The sequence below is a fragment of the Canis lupus genome, chromosome 3, assembly GCF_011100685.1.
Source record: "Canis lupus familiaris isolate Mischka breed German Shepherd chromosome 3, alternate assembly UU_Cfam_GSD_1.0, whole genome shotgun sequence".
NCBI lineage: Eukaryota > Metazoa > Chordata > Mammalia > Carnivora > Canidae > Canis > Canis lupus.
The window spans coordinates 56321743-56338043 of NC_049224.1; the positions used below are offsets into that span (position 1 = coordinate 56321743).

At 52.4% G+C, this 16301-nt stretch overlaps 1 protein-coding gene across 1 annotated transcript in view; it reads left to right on the plus strand.

Annotated features, from left to right (window-relative positions):
• EFL1 (elongation factor like GTPase 1) overlaps positions 1–3160 on the plus strand; it is a 120060-nt gene extending 116900 nt beyond the window's left edge. Inside the window, exon 20 of the mRNA XM_038532984.1 lies at positions 2834–3160. Within this exon, the coding sequence (XP_038388912.1) occupies positions 2834–3022 (189 nt within the window). The 3' untranslated portion in view covers positions 3023–3160. The remainder of the gene's footprint in view (positions 1–2833) is intronic.
• Positions 3161–16301: the final 13141 nt, after the last annotated feature.

The window sequence follows — 16301 nt, forward strand, 5'->3', positions numbered from 1 at the left end:
GAGGGTGGTAGGGAGTACCTGCCCTGGGGAGGAGCAGGGAGTGTAGGCGCCTGAGCCCCTGGGGAGGGTGGTAGGGAGTACCTGCCCTGGGGAGGAGCAGGGAGTGTAGGCGCCTGAGCCCCTGAGGAGGGTGGTAGGGAGTACCTGCCCTGGGGAGGAGCAGGGAATGTGGGTGCCTCAGCCCCCAGGGAGTGTGGTAGGGAGCAGGTCCCCAGAGGAGGCCTCCAGCAGATGAAGGTGAGTGCAGAAGGTGGGCTTGGAGTCTTGGCCAACAAACTGAGCAAACCTTGGAAGTCTATGCCCAAGGCCCACACAAAATGAGATCTTTTGAAACTCCTGGTCTTAATTTTTGAATCAAGGACTCTGGTTTGTCTTAAATTGGCTAGTCCAAGTCTGGTATCTCTCAACTAGTAGCTCATTTCTTGCTGTTCATAAAATTTGTCACTTTTGTAGCAGAATCAACAACTTATTTGCCACTGTCCCTCAGACTTACTAAGAACACATAGCTTCTTTATCATCTGTGGTGGGTTTATTGTCCCGCTGGAAAGGGGAGGGTAATCAGCTTAAAATTAGTCTCCTGCAGTATAGACAGTCCTGTGGATGGCTGCCCAGGTGCCCAGGTGATGGTTCCATTTCCCGGGGGCCTCCTCATACCCCTGCAAGGCGGGGGGCTCCGATCCCAGTGCCCTCTGTGCTCCCCATCTCTGCTAGCATGGTGGCCCAGCCAGCTTCAGGTGTCCCCCCTTCTGACCATGTCCCTCCTGCCGCAAGCCAGTCACCAGTGTGTTTGTCTCTCCCTCTCCTGTTTGCAGCAGTAGCTGTCCTCCTGTGTGAGAAGAGGAAGCTCCTTGTGGGCTTGGGTTTCCCTGAGGACTAATGACAGGCTTTCCAGGGCTTGTTGGCCATTTGCATGTCTTTTTTGCAGAAAGGTCTTCTCAAGTCTTACCCATGTTTTATTGGGCTGTGTGTCTACTTTGCTGAGTTCGTTACAGAATCTGATTGTCAAGTCCATCTTTTCACTTACTCCCTTGAGCAGTTTGCTATGGAGTTTCTTTCTTATTCGTAGCCCAAATTCTTTATTTCTAGGATTTCCAGTTCTTTTTTCTGACTGCCTAACGTTTTATGGATGCCATGGCCCCACACACCCTTTATTTCTTAGAGGACTTTTAAATGAACCTATAATTTCCAGGCCCTCTGTTGTTATGTCTTACTTGATTGTGAATTCTCCCTTTGTTGAGCGTGGTTCCTGCTCTCATGTGCGGGGTTACCTGCCCAGTAATCCGCTGACCTCAGTGAGAGTTTCCTTCCCCATGGACTGTGTCATGGCGTGGCAGGGCGTGTCCGAGTCGCCTGTCCCTCTGTCCTCCCAAGAGCCACAGCTCTGGCTCAGTGCCGCCACCAGGGTGGGCAGCACAGGATGAGGGACATAGGCCCTTGGTCATTCCAGCTCCAGAGAAGGAGTGGCCCGTGCCCCTGGGGGCCGGGCTGTGTGGCAGGGCCCATCCAAAGTGGGGAGGGGATGGGGCCTTTGCCTCCCTCTACTGGGGGCTCCCATCTCTCCCTCCAAGACATCTCCCTCTCCTGGGCCACAGACACCCCCCTTTCTTGTGCTCAAGAGCAACTATTTTAAAATACATTTTTCTTTCACATCTGTTTTAAATTGAAAAGTGTCAGGATTTGAGGCCACTTAATAAATACCATCCCTTTGTTCACCCAATTGAGAAACGGGAGAAAACACACATAAGAAGAAGGCACGTAGGGGCAGACTCTCACCTTCATTACTGATGAAGCTGACCTTGGAGGATGCAATCTTGACCGCGGGCAGTACTGCGCAGCCGGTCCTGAGTTCCAGAATGACACCAGCTGGCCTGGCGGGGCCCCTGCCGCAGGGGCAGGGAGGGGGCAGTGAGGCTGCTGCAAGTCGTGCAAGGGACAGGCAGGCTGTGTGCTTCCTGGGGGCAGCCTCTGGAGGAAGGGGAGGCCATGCTCTTCAGGTCTGTTTTCCTCCTCTCACGTTCACCATCATAGTCTGAGGTGAGGAGGCAGAGAGAGGCCGTGAGTGTTGGGCTCGTGGATCTTTCTCTGCCTGAATGAAACCGTCAGGAGTCGGAACCACCCCCACTTTCTGTCATGTCCTGGGTTATTACCACCTCCATGGACATCGTGACCTGGCTGGTCATCACAGAGCCACAGAGCCCCTCGGCCCTTCCCCACTGCCATCCCTGGGCCCTGCTTGGCCCTCTCCTCCCCTCCCCGCCCCCTGACCCTGGCAGTAGCCTCAGAGAGAAAGCATCCCTGGCGTGCCTGCCCCTGGCCTTGTCTTCCTCACGGGCCCAGTGGGAACAGGCATGGGTCCAGACAGAAGAGGGAAGGAGGTGCCTCTGTCTGCGTCTCATCCAGGCAAACACGGGCCAACCCTCCAGTCCAGCTCAGCGGGCACGCCACTGGGTTTTGGAGCCAAAGGCTCAGAGTCATCAAGAATGGGCTTATGTGTGTTGGTCTCTGCTGGGGACAAAGGCAAAATTGATGAAGAGACACCAGTACCCAGATAATATCCTAGTGAAAGGGATTTTTTATTACATTATTCAAAATTAAGAGTTTCCCTCGTTCCTTAGTGTCACATGCAGGCTCTGGGGTGTGGACGTTACCAGTTATGTTCATCCCACTCCTTTCATTGTCCACATTGGTTTATTACCATTTCTGGCAAGCTTCCCTGCTCCCCTGCTCGTTGCTTAACTGTCCTTCAGCTAAGACTGTACGAATTTTGAAGGGCTGTTTGGCATGAAAGTATATTTGCCTGATCAAGCACATTCTGTCACCTTCTTTTTACAAGATCATTCCCAGCGACCCCTTCTGGGTGCCAACCACCGAGGAAGAATACTTGCACTTTGGGGAAAAGGCTGATTCTGAGAACCAGGCCCGGAAGTACATGAACGCCGTGCGCAAACGGAAGGGTCTTTACGTGGAAGAGAAGATCGTGGAGCACGCAGAAAAGCAGAGAACCCTCAGCAAAAATAAGTAGCTACTCTACTGACAAGTTCTCTTCTTTATAGTAAATGTAAAAGCATCACCCAGGGTTTGATCCTGGAAACACTTCTTTATGCTGCATTCTCTCTGTGTGTCCACTTTCAATAAAGTTGGTCCTTATGAATATTTTAAAGAAGGTGTTAGAGAACATGTATCCGAAGCGTTCTCTTGATTGATTCTGGTAAGAGGGGAAAGGTTAAATAAACGATGCAGTGGTGGCGTGTGCCCACCCTGTGTGTAACCCCTGGCAGTGAGGCATGTGCTTTGTCGGGGCCTGATGCACAGACCCCTGGCCAGACAGTGACCCCACGCTGGGCAGCCACGCCTCCACCGCATCACACCTCTGCTGGGGTTCTCCACCTAAATGTGGCTCATGTTTAATTCCCGCATCATACCGCATGTAATCTCTTCTATCCCTTGGAAGAGACTCCAGGCTCAGGAGACTACCTCCCTTTTAGCTGGTTGAACCAGGCATGGGCACAGCCCACCTTCTTACGTTGGTCTTTCTGTCTGGCAAAACAGTGTCCGGTCTGATTGGTGCTGACCTCAACCCTGTGTTTTCACAGCTCCTCGTGCATCAGATTGCCCATGTTCAAATAGGTGTTAGTGACCGTCATGCCTTATACCTTTTCTTTAAAAAAAAAAAAAAAAAAAAATTCTATAATTTCCTTGGCTGCTTCCTCTTAGTCTTACGGGATATTAGCTCATGTGACGAGATCATTGCCTTTATTGCAAATATTTTTCTTAAATCTCCTCGGCTGCATCCTTCAGGGAGATCTCCATATAAGGAGCTAATGCAATTCAGCCAAAAATAGATTTTGTAATTTTTTGATGTTGCCCTAATAATTTTTATAGCCACTTCAAGGAAGGATTCTTTTTCAAAACACATAAAATGATCAGACCAGGCTTTGTTTTCGAAATGCTTTTAATGGTTTTTCCCCCCAATAAACTAGGTCAATAAACTAGGTCTTAATACTAGTTATAGACATTTTATCTTTAATCTTTCAAGCCCCAGAATAGCTGGTGGAGTCTGATTGGCCCAGACGCTGAGGAAAGCGTGGCTAGGTAATTCGCAATCTGTTTGAGCTTAACAGGTACTGATATTTGAATTAATTTAGGAGCGTTTGTCCATGTATTGGTTTATCTTGAAAACTTTGATAGCGCAGGAAAAGCTGGCACGTCGATTTATAGCATTTGTAAATAACATCTTTCAAGCTGCCAGATGTGCTATAAAAAGTATTCTTAGACTCTACCCTTTAGCAGCACATGCTGCATTTAACAGAGAAAAAGAAGCACAAGAGTTAGAGTGGGAGCTCTTTCTGCAGCCCCATGGGCCCTGCCAAGTGTATGGCTGTGGGGGCAGTGGCAGTCGGGCTCACAGACTTCCTCCCTCCTCTCTTTGTTTGAGGGACACGGTCATGAGCAGTCAAGTAACCACAGAGAGGCCAGCCCAGGGGTAAGCTAGGCACCTCCCGGGGGTGATCCATCCTACAACGCAATTCGTGCCAGAACCCGAGTCACTGCATCCCCATCCATCTGTGGCAGGCGTGCTAATGAGACTGTGTCTCTACTCTATGTTCCAGTGCTGTGCCCAGACCCTGCCTCAGCAGAAGTGCTCCTGTTCTCACATAGGCATTGCTTTCTTGCAGTATTATAGATGACCTCAGGGGCCATGAGGAGGGCTGGGTTGAGGCAGCCACAAAACCAGGACCCTCACTCATGGAGGTCCAGGGCCCACCGTCCTTCTGCTCAGGAAACATCAATATAATGCCTCTTCCCCTCCAACCCTGGAGCAGAGGCAGACCAAGCGAGGGAAGGCTAGAAGAGACATGCTTCTTGGGTCAGAGTTTTCATAGACCTGATGCAAAATACCCAAATCTCATTATGATCCTTGGGATACCATATCAATACACACAGACACATAGATTGTGTGTGTGTGTGTGTGTGTGTGTATAACTATGTGTAGGTGTGCATGTGTACACACACACGTGTGGAATTACTTGAAGAATTCTCACATGTGTTGAATGGGGTAGGAATAAGGAAATCTAGTAGGGCCTGGGAAGAGCTAAGTGCACAGCCCATGGTCCCATCTGTCTTTCGGGTAAGCCCTACGCTCCAGGGATTATTGTCCACGGTTCTTCAACAGAAGCTGAATCCCTGCTCTGGCAGAGAGGAGGACATGGGACATCTTTATGTTTATTGTATTTATAGTCTGCATCTCCAGCCTAGAAGCTAAAGCTACTCACAGTGTCCAAGATTCAAAATCATATAATGGCTTGGTTTATGGCTGGTAAGTTTGGAAAAATAATTGCTTTCAGGAAGGTGACTTTGTGCACTTGGAACTGAGAATAAGGGCCTGGATAGGACGTGTCCTTCCTCTCCTGTCTTACAGCAACCAAATAAGGCACAGGGCCGCAGGCCATTCGTCCCTGAGCCCAGAGCCCTCCAGAGGAGCAGGTGATTGATTAATTCAAAGGTGTTCCACTGTGAAGCAGTCTTTTTAAGTCAAAGAGCATTTTAAGCTTTCTAAGGAGACAAAAATTGATAAAAATTAATAAAAGCCAAGAATTCTGTTCAGATTCTAAAAGCAAGATTATGAATGCCAACCAGAACACGAACCAGACCAGAGAGGACTGAGCCTCTGCTTTGATCCTGCTGTTCCACACACACAGCCTGCCCCGGAGTGTCTCCTGGTGGCCTGGGGACGAGAAATGGGAAGGCACCCACCTGTGGTGTCTCTGCCCGTGGGGTCTCTGCAGCCTTGTGCTGCAGACTCCAGAGAGGCAGAGTAGCTCCTGCCAGATGGGCCGGGCAGGAGGGGCTGAGGGGCTCCCTAGGCCTCTCCCAACTTGGGCACTCCTGGACCCAGCAGGGCTAAGCCAGAGGCATGATCCTGAGGAGGGGCATGGGGTTTCTTCACCCCACACATGGCCTTCCTCAGTGCCTGGCTTTCCTAAGGAAGTTCCAGAGAGCCAGAGAGTTGTATTCCCAGCTCACCGGTTCTTCCCCCAGCTCATCTCAGCCCCACAGGGTGGAGCTTTTGGTTTGGGGATTCATTAATCCGTTGACCCTGCATGTCTCTGCCAGGTCTTTGTGTCTGGCTGAGATTTTCTTCCACTTTATGATAGAGAAACTCTTAACTCTTAAAAAAATAATAATAATAAAAAGTTAAAAATAGAGATACAGAGAAAAAATAATGCTTTTTTCCCCAGTGACTAGTTGTAGAAAATGTATAGGCTGAGTTTCTGATGTAATAAAATCAGAACGATCATTTCAAAAAAAAAAACTCTGCAGTCTCTCCACATGTGTACGCTGTATTTTTAGGATTGGGACATGAAAGGGCATAGGATAGAACCACCAAAAAGTTTGTTTGATTTGAGAAAGAGCATCCACATAGCGTTTGCTCTGCACAGAACACAGATGGATGGAGGAAGCAGCTACATGCCTTTCAAGCCCAGCAGGAGGATCTGGGGCACTTCTAAGTGTGCTTTTAAGGAGTGAGGGTTGGATCATACTGGACGGGGTTGTTTGAACATCCGATTTAGATGTTTCTTTTTTTATTTGCCCTAATTCTAGGGGGGACAAAATGACCTTATGAGAGGTCCAGCTATGAATGTTTACTCCTCTTCTATTTTTTTTTAAAGTATGTCTAGAAAATTCAGAGCTGGAGACTTTTTCTTTCTGCCCATCACATGAGATCATTGACAATATATGCTTTTCCTTTTATATGCCACCTCTTCCAAAGTCATTTTCTTTTATTAAAACAACTTCACTTTTGAGAGTATCAGCTGGAAGTGAGCTCATTTGGCTGTTTGCAGCGGCTTTAGGGTGCTTTTAAATTACCACCACCCCATCCCACCCCATCTCCTCTCAGTCTTTCCAAAAAAATAGCATTTTACATTTGGAGTAGAGTTGGATTTAGAAAAAGCGATGCTTACTGGTCAATCATTTCTCCACACAAGGCAGAACACCGTCGAAGTCTGAGACTGTGCCCAGCCTTGTCTCTGAGAGCTGCTTCCCTTACCCTAGAAAAGGTTGATGTTTCTGAAGCCGTGTGCACGGAGCCTTCCTCATGGAGCCCTGGGCCACCCTGCCCGAGGGGAGCCCTACTCACTGCGGCAGCCACTGCAGGGACTCCTGGGGAGCTCACTCAGCCCCAGGGTCAGACCTGCGTTCTCTGGGGCCCCAGGCCCCTGCCCACCACCACCACCACCACTGTTCCCTGGGCCACGCTCCTACCAGAGCCGTGGAGCTGGATTTTGTTTCTTTCTATCTTACCTTCTTTGTGTTGTCTCATCGGAAAGCCCTCGAAGCAGTGGGCCTTCATGTCCTGGGGTTCTGTGGAATCTTGAGTAAATCAGCTCCTTGACACTCTACTCACCCCGGGGCCTCGGCAGGTGTCCCTGAGGCCTGGCTTGGGCTGGATGCAAATGGCCATCACTAGTGTATTCAGAGCTATTATGTCCTCCCGTGACTCTACCAGTCGTGCTTTTTATAGTATGTTTATGCACCAGAAAGTTCCTCAGATCCCCTACAAATAAATGAGTCTGCCTCCTTCTCATACCCCAAGCTCCCTCTAAGGAGACCCCACCACCGCCACCACCATGACCTTGTTTACTATACTGTGGTGGCAGCTGTGCAACTGGCAGCCGGGCGAGGCTTGAAGATGAGACAGGACACCAGTAGCACCAGAGGGGAAGTGGCCATCTTTTGGCCACTGCAGACTGACCCCGACACCAGGGTCTGAGAAGGGATCCTGCCTGGTTTGGCAGTATGTGCTAGAAGGTACGACTGTCACGGGTAGCCCGGGCATCTGTATAGAAGCCTCTCTTCCATTCCTACAGGTGCCCAGATATCGATAAGGATGGCTTACGTCAACGGTGGCACCAGCGGGTCACCGGCAGCCACCCATGAACGTTGAAATCCCAAGATTCTATACTTTGCCTGAATCCGTTTTTATCACGCATTTATAACGTGTGTACATTGTTAATGCTCAGAAGAAACCTGGAGACCTGGTTACCAACCTGTTAAATAAATGTCTTACCTCTGTGGTCATCATTAGAGTGTCTTTTCTTTCTATGTTATGTTTTTCTCTACAGTTTTTCTTTTGCAAATCCAACGTGAATTACTTTGATGATCAGAAAAAGGTAATTCCAGGAGCTGAGACAGCGAATACAGTTGTCCTGCCTCGTCTCGGTGCCCCAGCCTGGCTGCCCAGGGTTTGAGTGGCTCTGTGTCCACAGGGAAGTGGCAGTGCGGGGAGGGATGTGGTTGGCACCTGGTCACCCCACAGACGGGGCACCCCAGTCCCCACACACCCCCCACCGTCCCCTGCAGCATCTACTGGGGGGAAGGACCCTGGATGCACCTGTCCCAGGAGCTGGCCCATCCTGAACCATGTGTCTGCACCCGCAGCTCTCAGATCAGGGCAGGCTGCTGATGGGTCTCAGGAATTTGAATAGGGAATCTGGCATTGAGAGCTGGGAGACGAAAGGAGGGGAACAGAGGAGCCCTTGAGAGGCCATGGGAGGGGGAGGGGCTGTGAAGTCACCAGAAGCTCTGTGCTCAGCTCCCAGGGTGGAGTCCTTGGGTCTCCTGGGACCCTACCACATCTTGGCTCCCCATCCCCACAACCTGGCCGTGCTGCATCCCCGGCCTTGTGACCCTGGTCACTCAAGGCCTGTCTGCTTCCCAGGTGTACCTCCCCCTATAGGGAAACCTCAGGGCAAGGTCTGCTCACCCTAAAGTGGGCACACATGCAGTCCACCTAGGCCTGGGGTGCTCCCTCCAGAACAGACCCAGTGTGGAAGGTCCAACGTAAAAGCAATCCAAGTGGACTTACCCGTTTGCAGGCTCCAGGGGGGTAGGGGGAGGAAGGAAGGGAAGCCTCAGACCCGGCCCCAGGAGCACAACACAGTGGCTCGTGGCAGACTCCACGGAGCTCCGAGGGGCCTGCAGAGCACATCTGAAGACCCCCCAGCCGCAGATCCCACTCAGGCGCCATGCCCCGGGTCCCCCTCCTCCCCGCACACCCCAGCCCCATCCCTGCGTTCCCAGAGTCTACGTGAGCACGCCGTGTCACAGGGCGTGGCAGCCAGTGAGCTGGCTGCTGACTTGTCGCCGAGCTCAGGGGGTACCGAGGTGACTCAGGTGCACATGTCTCAGCCCCCGAGACTCCTGTTTCGAAAGGGCGTCTAGGCGGACACTAATTCAGTAGCGAAGCCCTGGATCGGTGAGTGGTTCCCGGAGCGCGGGCCCTGGACCAGCCGCAGCAGCCTAGCCTGGGAACTAGTGGGCAGTGCGAACCCTCAGGCCCACCCGAGACCTACTGAACCAGAAGGTGGGGGCGGCCACCTCGATCCTCCTAGCGATTCTCACGCACTCTGCGGCTTGAGGACCACTGCCCCCAGCAAGAGCCAGGAAAGGAGCACCTTGGAGTTCACCCGGGGCCTGCTCTTCAGATTGGGCTCCTGGAGCAGCCTCTCATGACAACCCCACTGCAGGTGGTGAGCACACCCAGAAAAAGCTGTCTCGCTGGATCTCTCAGGTCCTGGGGGAGAGGACAGTGCAGTCTCCTCCTTCCTATGGGAAGGGTGGTGTGGAAGGAAGCAGACACCTGTCCCCCTGCTGCCCAGTCCCAGCTCGTGCCTCCAGAGAGCACAGCTTCCCTTCCATACCGTGGGCACCCCGCCTTGGAAGTGCTCCCAGGGAACCTCAAGGAAAAATTAGGGACCCCTTGCCAGGAGCCAAGAGCCTTACGCCAGCAGAGGGATAAGAGTCCATCTGTCCCTCCAACAATGCTTTGTCCTGGGGAAGCTCCCCTTGGATACAAACAGTACATTTTTCAAATCTCACAGGCTCTGGGACACACACATACACATTGATTACTAATTATTTCACTGAACGCAGTGACCCTTGTTCACCTTCCTTCTGGGTTTTTACATTATTTATGTACAAGAAATATGGGTCTCAGGGCACAGATGCCCTCACACAGTTCTTGACTCTGGACACGCAGCAGGGAAAGAGCCCACGGGTGTTCCTTAGCATCACAGGGATTCTTTCTGAGATGGGTACCTGCCTCCTATACAATATGCTTACTCTTTCCCAAGACAATTCAGCATGTTTATGATAAAACCAGTAGTAGTGAAAATAAATATTGTTTGAGCTCCTACCGTGTGCCAGACTCCATCCAAGCACATCATGTGATTACCTCCAAACGTCGCCATGATTCCCAGATAGCGCCTTCTGATGGTTGAGAAAACTGAGCAGATTGGCTGAAGACCTTGCCCAAGCACCACACAGATGTTGGGATACAGTCAATTAAATTATGAATCAGGGGGACCTGGATATCTCATCATTGTGCTCTTCTATCGAAGAAGGGAAGCCCTGCCAGCTTCTCGGGGGCCCGCTGCTAAGTGTTGGCAATTGGAATCTGCTGTCCTGTGTTCCAGGTTGTGGGTGTGATGAGAGGTGGCAGGTGGCATGAATGCTCAGACCCGGACTGTGCCAGGGATGGCCCTCCCTTCCCTGTGGGTCATGACTTGAGGGCCACCATGGTTCACCAAACTGGAAAATGTCTGGCCCAACCTGCCTGTCCTTACAACTTCTCATCATCAGCTGAAAAATACGCTCAAACTTTGAATCAAGGACAGGCCAGCATTACTGATTATTTCGCTGTGAGTTTATCTCCATCTACACAGCTGGACTTTTATTTTTTTAAAAAAGACTTTATTTATTTATTCATGAGAGACACAAAGAGAGAGGCAGAGACACAGGCAGAGGGAGAAGCAGGCTCCATGCAGGGAACCCGATGTGAGACTCGATCCCAGGACCCCAGGATCATGACCTGAGCTGAAGGCAGACGCTCAGCCACTGAGCCACCCAGGCGTCGCCACACAGTTGGACTGTTAAAACTGGAGTAAAAAGTAGAAAAACCATTTCCTGCTGCAAACAAGGGGTTTTCAGTTCAGCTGCCTCGGATTTTGGATGTAGCTATGGTTGAGATGCTTGATCAAGCGGCTGGAGAGGTAGAGAACAGATTGAGTGGAACCAAAAACTACACTATGAGCCGTGGCACTAACAGGCTGACCCCAAAAGCCCAGGGTGCCCTCACTCTTGGCATATCAGGGAACTCATTACAATAATAGCAGCTGCCATGCATCGAGCCCTTAGGTGCTGGGCACCGTGCCAAGCAACCTACAATTAATCCTCCAGAACCATTAATAATTTACTCTGTGCCAGGCATCCCAATGCCTCGTGACAGTTGTCTGAGGCAGGAGGTCTTCTTACAGACGAGGGACCTAGAGGCTGAGAGATGAAGCTGCCCAAGGCCCCACAGGAGGCAGAGCTGGGATTTGAACCCTGGCACCCACTGCATGCTCGCGAACACTGCTGGTAACGAGATGTGCACTGGTTCTATTTCATTTACAGATGCCGGTCTAAGGTTCACTGAGCTAAAGGTCAACAGCTACTAGGTGGGGGAGCAGAGCCCACCCCGCGGGGCGTCTGCATGCTGGTTCCCTGGCGGAGGCATGTGAGCTACAGAAGGCAGAGAGGCCCAGCTAGCTGCACGCGCCCACCAGACCAAGGAGACCAAGCGAGGGGAGACATTATGCTTCATGTCCTTCCTAAGAAACACGTTGTTTTCCAAGAAATTCACCCAACCTGGTTTCAGCAGAAAGGTGTGCTGTACCCGCCTGGGGTGCTCCCGGGCTGGCCCCAGCGGCCGTGGGGTCCCCGTGCCCGTGTTCGACGTGAGAGCCCGGCGGGGCACGTGGTGAGGGGGACCGAGGCGGGCAGAGTCGGCCTCTCACGGCCTCCTCGCTGTGGGTGGGCAGTGGGGTGCGGGCAGAGAAGGGGAGGGAGGTGGTCCCCCGAGACTGAAGGATCGGGAGTGAGATTCGTTCATGTGCTGTGCTCCAGGCAGATCCTGGCGAGGGAGACGGAGGGTCCCCACTGGGGGGAAGGTGTTTGGAGATCTAGGGCGAGGGCCTTCGAGGGAAAGACTTCAGGCCCCGGCCCTGAGCTCCCGGGGGCCAGAAAAGCCTCTAGTGAGAAAGGGACCTTCGGGCACGTCCGGGCCAGGACGGGGGTGCCTGCTCTGGAGGCCACAAGGGGCATCCTCCCTGCGCCCCTGCACAGCGAGCAGAGCGGCTTGCTCCTGACCTCCTGACCTCGCCCTGTGAGTGCCACCCCTTCTTGTCGGTGGGCTGGCTCGGCCCGTGTGGCCCCCTCTCACCACCCCGGTGGGATAGCAAGGAAGGATGGAGGAACCCACCGGGACCCCAGAGCCCCTGCGGGTGCCACCCCGTGCCAAGGCTTGCCCACGCCTTGTGCTCCCTGCGCCTCCGGCTGAGAGGCCCGGGAGCTGCGCCGCAGCCCAGGCCCAGAGCCAGGCCCTGGGGGCTGAGGTCGGCCTCGGTGCTACCTCGGGGACGGCCGGCAACAAGCGTGGCGGGGGCGGCCCTGGTGGGGGCCACAGAGGCCGTCTGTGCGGCCCGCAGGGGCCACGGGGGGGTGAGGCCTCGGCCTAGGCCCAGGGGGGTGAGTGAGTGGGCCTCCGGGAAGGAGTCAGGAGCCAAAGTGCCCCATCGGTCCTCTCACTGCCAGTGCTGGTTGCCGTGGACACAGGTGGAGGGACACTGAGGCTCAGGACGGAGCTGGCCAGTGGCCCCCATGCATCTGCCTACCCCCGAGAGCAGGTGCCCTCCCGGCGCCACGGAAATGCCTGGCTTGAGGTTCTCCCTCATAGTTCTGGAACTTTCCTGGCTTTTCTTTCAAGCCAGTCCCTGGTTATAAGACCTAGGACCGGAGTCATCGTCCACTGAGGGCGATGTTGGCACCAAGGACACTGCTGGGTAGAGGCCAGGCAGCCCCTCCACGACCACAGCTCACAGGACGGGCCCCGAACCACCAAGTATTTGGTGCCCAGTGGGGTCCCATGCACCAAGGGCCTCTTTGTCACAAGACGATTGTGCAAACCACAAAATTTTCACAGGCCCAGCCCTTGCCCCAGCTGGTGTGGTGACACCGCTGTTTGCACTGTGGCCGAGCACCAGGGAGGACTTGCTGCCCACGTGGATGGCCTCTCAAGGGTTGCCTCCTGGGACCTGCCTCGGGGGCAGTGCCACCCACAAGGTGGCAGGATTTGTGGCGTCCTTTAGAGAAAGAGAAAACTTTCCCTGTGGCCATCGGTCTGCTCTTCTGAAGAGCACCCTGTGGCCCCTCCACGCAGCTTCTGGAATGTTCAGGGAGTCGGCTTCTGGAACGTTCGGCATCTACACAGCTACTCACTCCTGGACGCGCATGCCCATCCAGGCCAAGGCTGCTTTGGAAGGGCCTGAGTTTGCAGGGATGCACATGGGAGGCATCTGGCGCTCTCTGTGATCCACGTTGATAAACATCTGGTCTGAATTATGACATTTGAGATGGTTTTCTAAATATGCTGCTCTGTGTGAGGACTGATTGGATCCTGGATCCAGGAGACCAAGCGCAGGAGACATCTTGGAGACTCAGGGAAATGTGAGCGCAGCCTGAGTATAAGGGGATGAAGAAGTTAGAGTTCATCCTGCCAGGTATGATAATAGCGTTTTGGTTCAACGGGGCAGTGTCCTTATTTTCTAGAGATGCAAACTGAAGTATTTGATTCCAGATTTGCAGGATATCTGTAGTTTGCTTATAATCTGTGGGGGAGGCAGGTGTTAGGCAAGGAGCTGCCAAGGTAAGTGTAAGATTGTATGCAAATAAAATGACAAGTGTTATAAAAGAGAGTATGGAAGAGGGGCAGGTGACTGAGCCAGGAAGGCCTATGAAGCCGAGTTTGAGGGGAGGAGAGGGGATGTGCAAAGGCCCTGTGGCTTGGCTGGAGGCCACATGGCAGCACAGGTGAGGATGCTTGGTCCATGGGCTGCTTCAGCTTCTGATTCCCGGGAATGGTGATTAACTTGAAGTTTGTTTTCTGGGTCAGTTGCTGACTTGCCCCTACCCCAGCTCTCCATGGTTCTGCATGGCTTCCGAGAGTCAGACACACCCTCCACCTGACCCCTCCTAAGATGTGCACTCCATGGCCTTTGTCGTGGGGTCTCCTCACCTCTTACCAGCCCAGGTCCCTGGGCCGAGCTCAGGTTCTCATGCGCTGGCTCTCTGGTCTGCCAGCCAATGGATAGCCGGGCAGCTCTCCATCAGGCCTCGAGTCTACCTTCCCCCATGGAGCCTCCATGTCCACTTGGTGTGGCCGTTCCGTGTCAACGTGAGGGGCTCCTGGCAAGGAATACTCTTCTCAGAGTCACAACCCAGAGGCAGGGCACTAGCCTCAGCTGATTTCACGCCAACGCTGCCACATCCTGGGGAAGCCGGGACACATGGGTCTGACCCACTGCTTCTCCTCCCCTCTCTTCCTTCCCCGGCCCATCGAGAGGAAATAGCAGGAGTTTTGTTTCCCCTTCCTGTCTGGAAGCTTTTCCTTCCACACAATCTCCTCGTCCCCGCCCAAGTCCTAAAACCCATGGGGTGCCTCCGGGGTATCTTCCCCACATCCCAGAACACACTCCGCGACCTGCGTCTGCTGGGTTTGGCACTAGATGTTACCACAGGGAAGAATGTTTAAGATCCCCCCAGTAATATCCTTATATAGCAGCACATTCAGTGAACAGCGGTGGTTGTCATTATGCCCCCTTCTGAAAGGGTTCCTTCTAGACCCTACAGAACTGCTACACCTTTAATCGAAAAGCCATCCTGGGCTCCTCCTCACCTAGATCTCTGCCTCTGGAGTCTTGGGTTTGATGACACCAGTTCATAACTCCTATAAACTACCAGCTTGCAGTGACAGAGGCTGGAAGGGCCTCCCAGAGCCTCCGTGGCCCTGTTGGGTCTTCCTGCCCTGGCACAGGGATGCAGACCCCCTGCCCCCCGCCCCTGCTCCCAGCTCTCTGCTCCCCTCCGGTGGAGCCCTGCTACATTGTCCTGTCTGCCCCTGCTCCATACATGCCAGCTCCAGCCACTAGGCCCTCTCACTAATGTGAGAACTTAAAACCCCAAACGAGGTGAGCCTTATCCTATAAAATGAAGACTGTACACACATGTTTCCTCCACTAATTTGTTGGATACAAATCAGGGAAGAGTGAAAACCAAATACTTATCGAGTCCCTATTAGGTGCCAGGCGCTACTGAATGCTCCACACACCTGTTCCAGAGTAGGGCTGAGGGGCAGGTGCTTCCAGGAGGCCAGGCAGCAGAGGCAGAAAGCCTCTCCCAGTTCCCACAGTGGCCAGCAGGGGTGCACAGGACGCTCTCCCCCAGCTCAGGAAGGGACCTCATGCTCACTAGGGAGCTCCCCCACCTTGCCCCGTCTCTGCACCTGCTCAACAGCTGCAAATCAACATCTGTCGTTCCAGGTCAGTGAGCTTGGGAGCAAACAATTGTGGCTGTGCCTCTCTGTCTGGGTCCTGTATCCTGAGTCACACCATCCCAGGGGACTTCGGCGGGCCTCTCCTCTGTCCCTGGTCCAAATGTTTTGACTTTTTACCACCTATTTGCTAGTGAGAATCGGATTTAATTAGGCAGATCTGGATTTAAACTCTGACCCTGCCTTTGACCAACTATGAGAACCTGTTGGTATGGAAATTGTAACAGTATGTGGTTCACATGCTAGTTGTGGGAATTAAATGAGACAAAATATATAAGGCGCTTAGCACAGCTCCTATCCATAGTAAGTGCTCAGGAAACAGTAGCTGGTAGTGTTAGCATAAAGACCACTTCTCTCTCTCAAAAGCTCTAGTTTGTTTTTTGGTCATCTTTGCAAGAACTGCATAGATTTGAACCCATACTCACTTCTAATGTAAATGTGTTTTGGGGTGCCTGGGTGGCTCAGTTGGTTAAGTGTCTGACTCTTGTCGGCTCAGGTCATGATCTCAGGGTCATGAGATGGAGCCCCAAGCAGGACTCCATGCACTCAGCCCAGAGTCTGCTTGATATTCCTTCTGCCCCTCCCCCTGCTTGCACACACTAAGTAAATAAATAAATAAATAAATAAATAAATAAATAATAAATCTTTAAATAAATAAATATGTTTTGCAGTCAATTTTCTCCCTTTACATTTGGTGTGGTTCTATTTCACTTATAAAAGATTAATATCTCTGCTGTTAATTCTGTTGCTTTGTGTTTTCTCTGATGACTCAAAACCTGAGAAAATTCTCATTCCTCCACATGTCTGATACATCCCTCCTTCATATTCTTTGTTTTGAAAGATAAAGTGACATATAAGTGAGAAAGTGCCG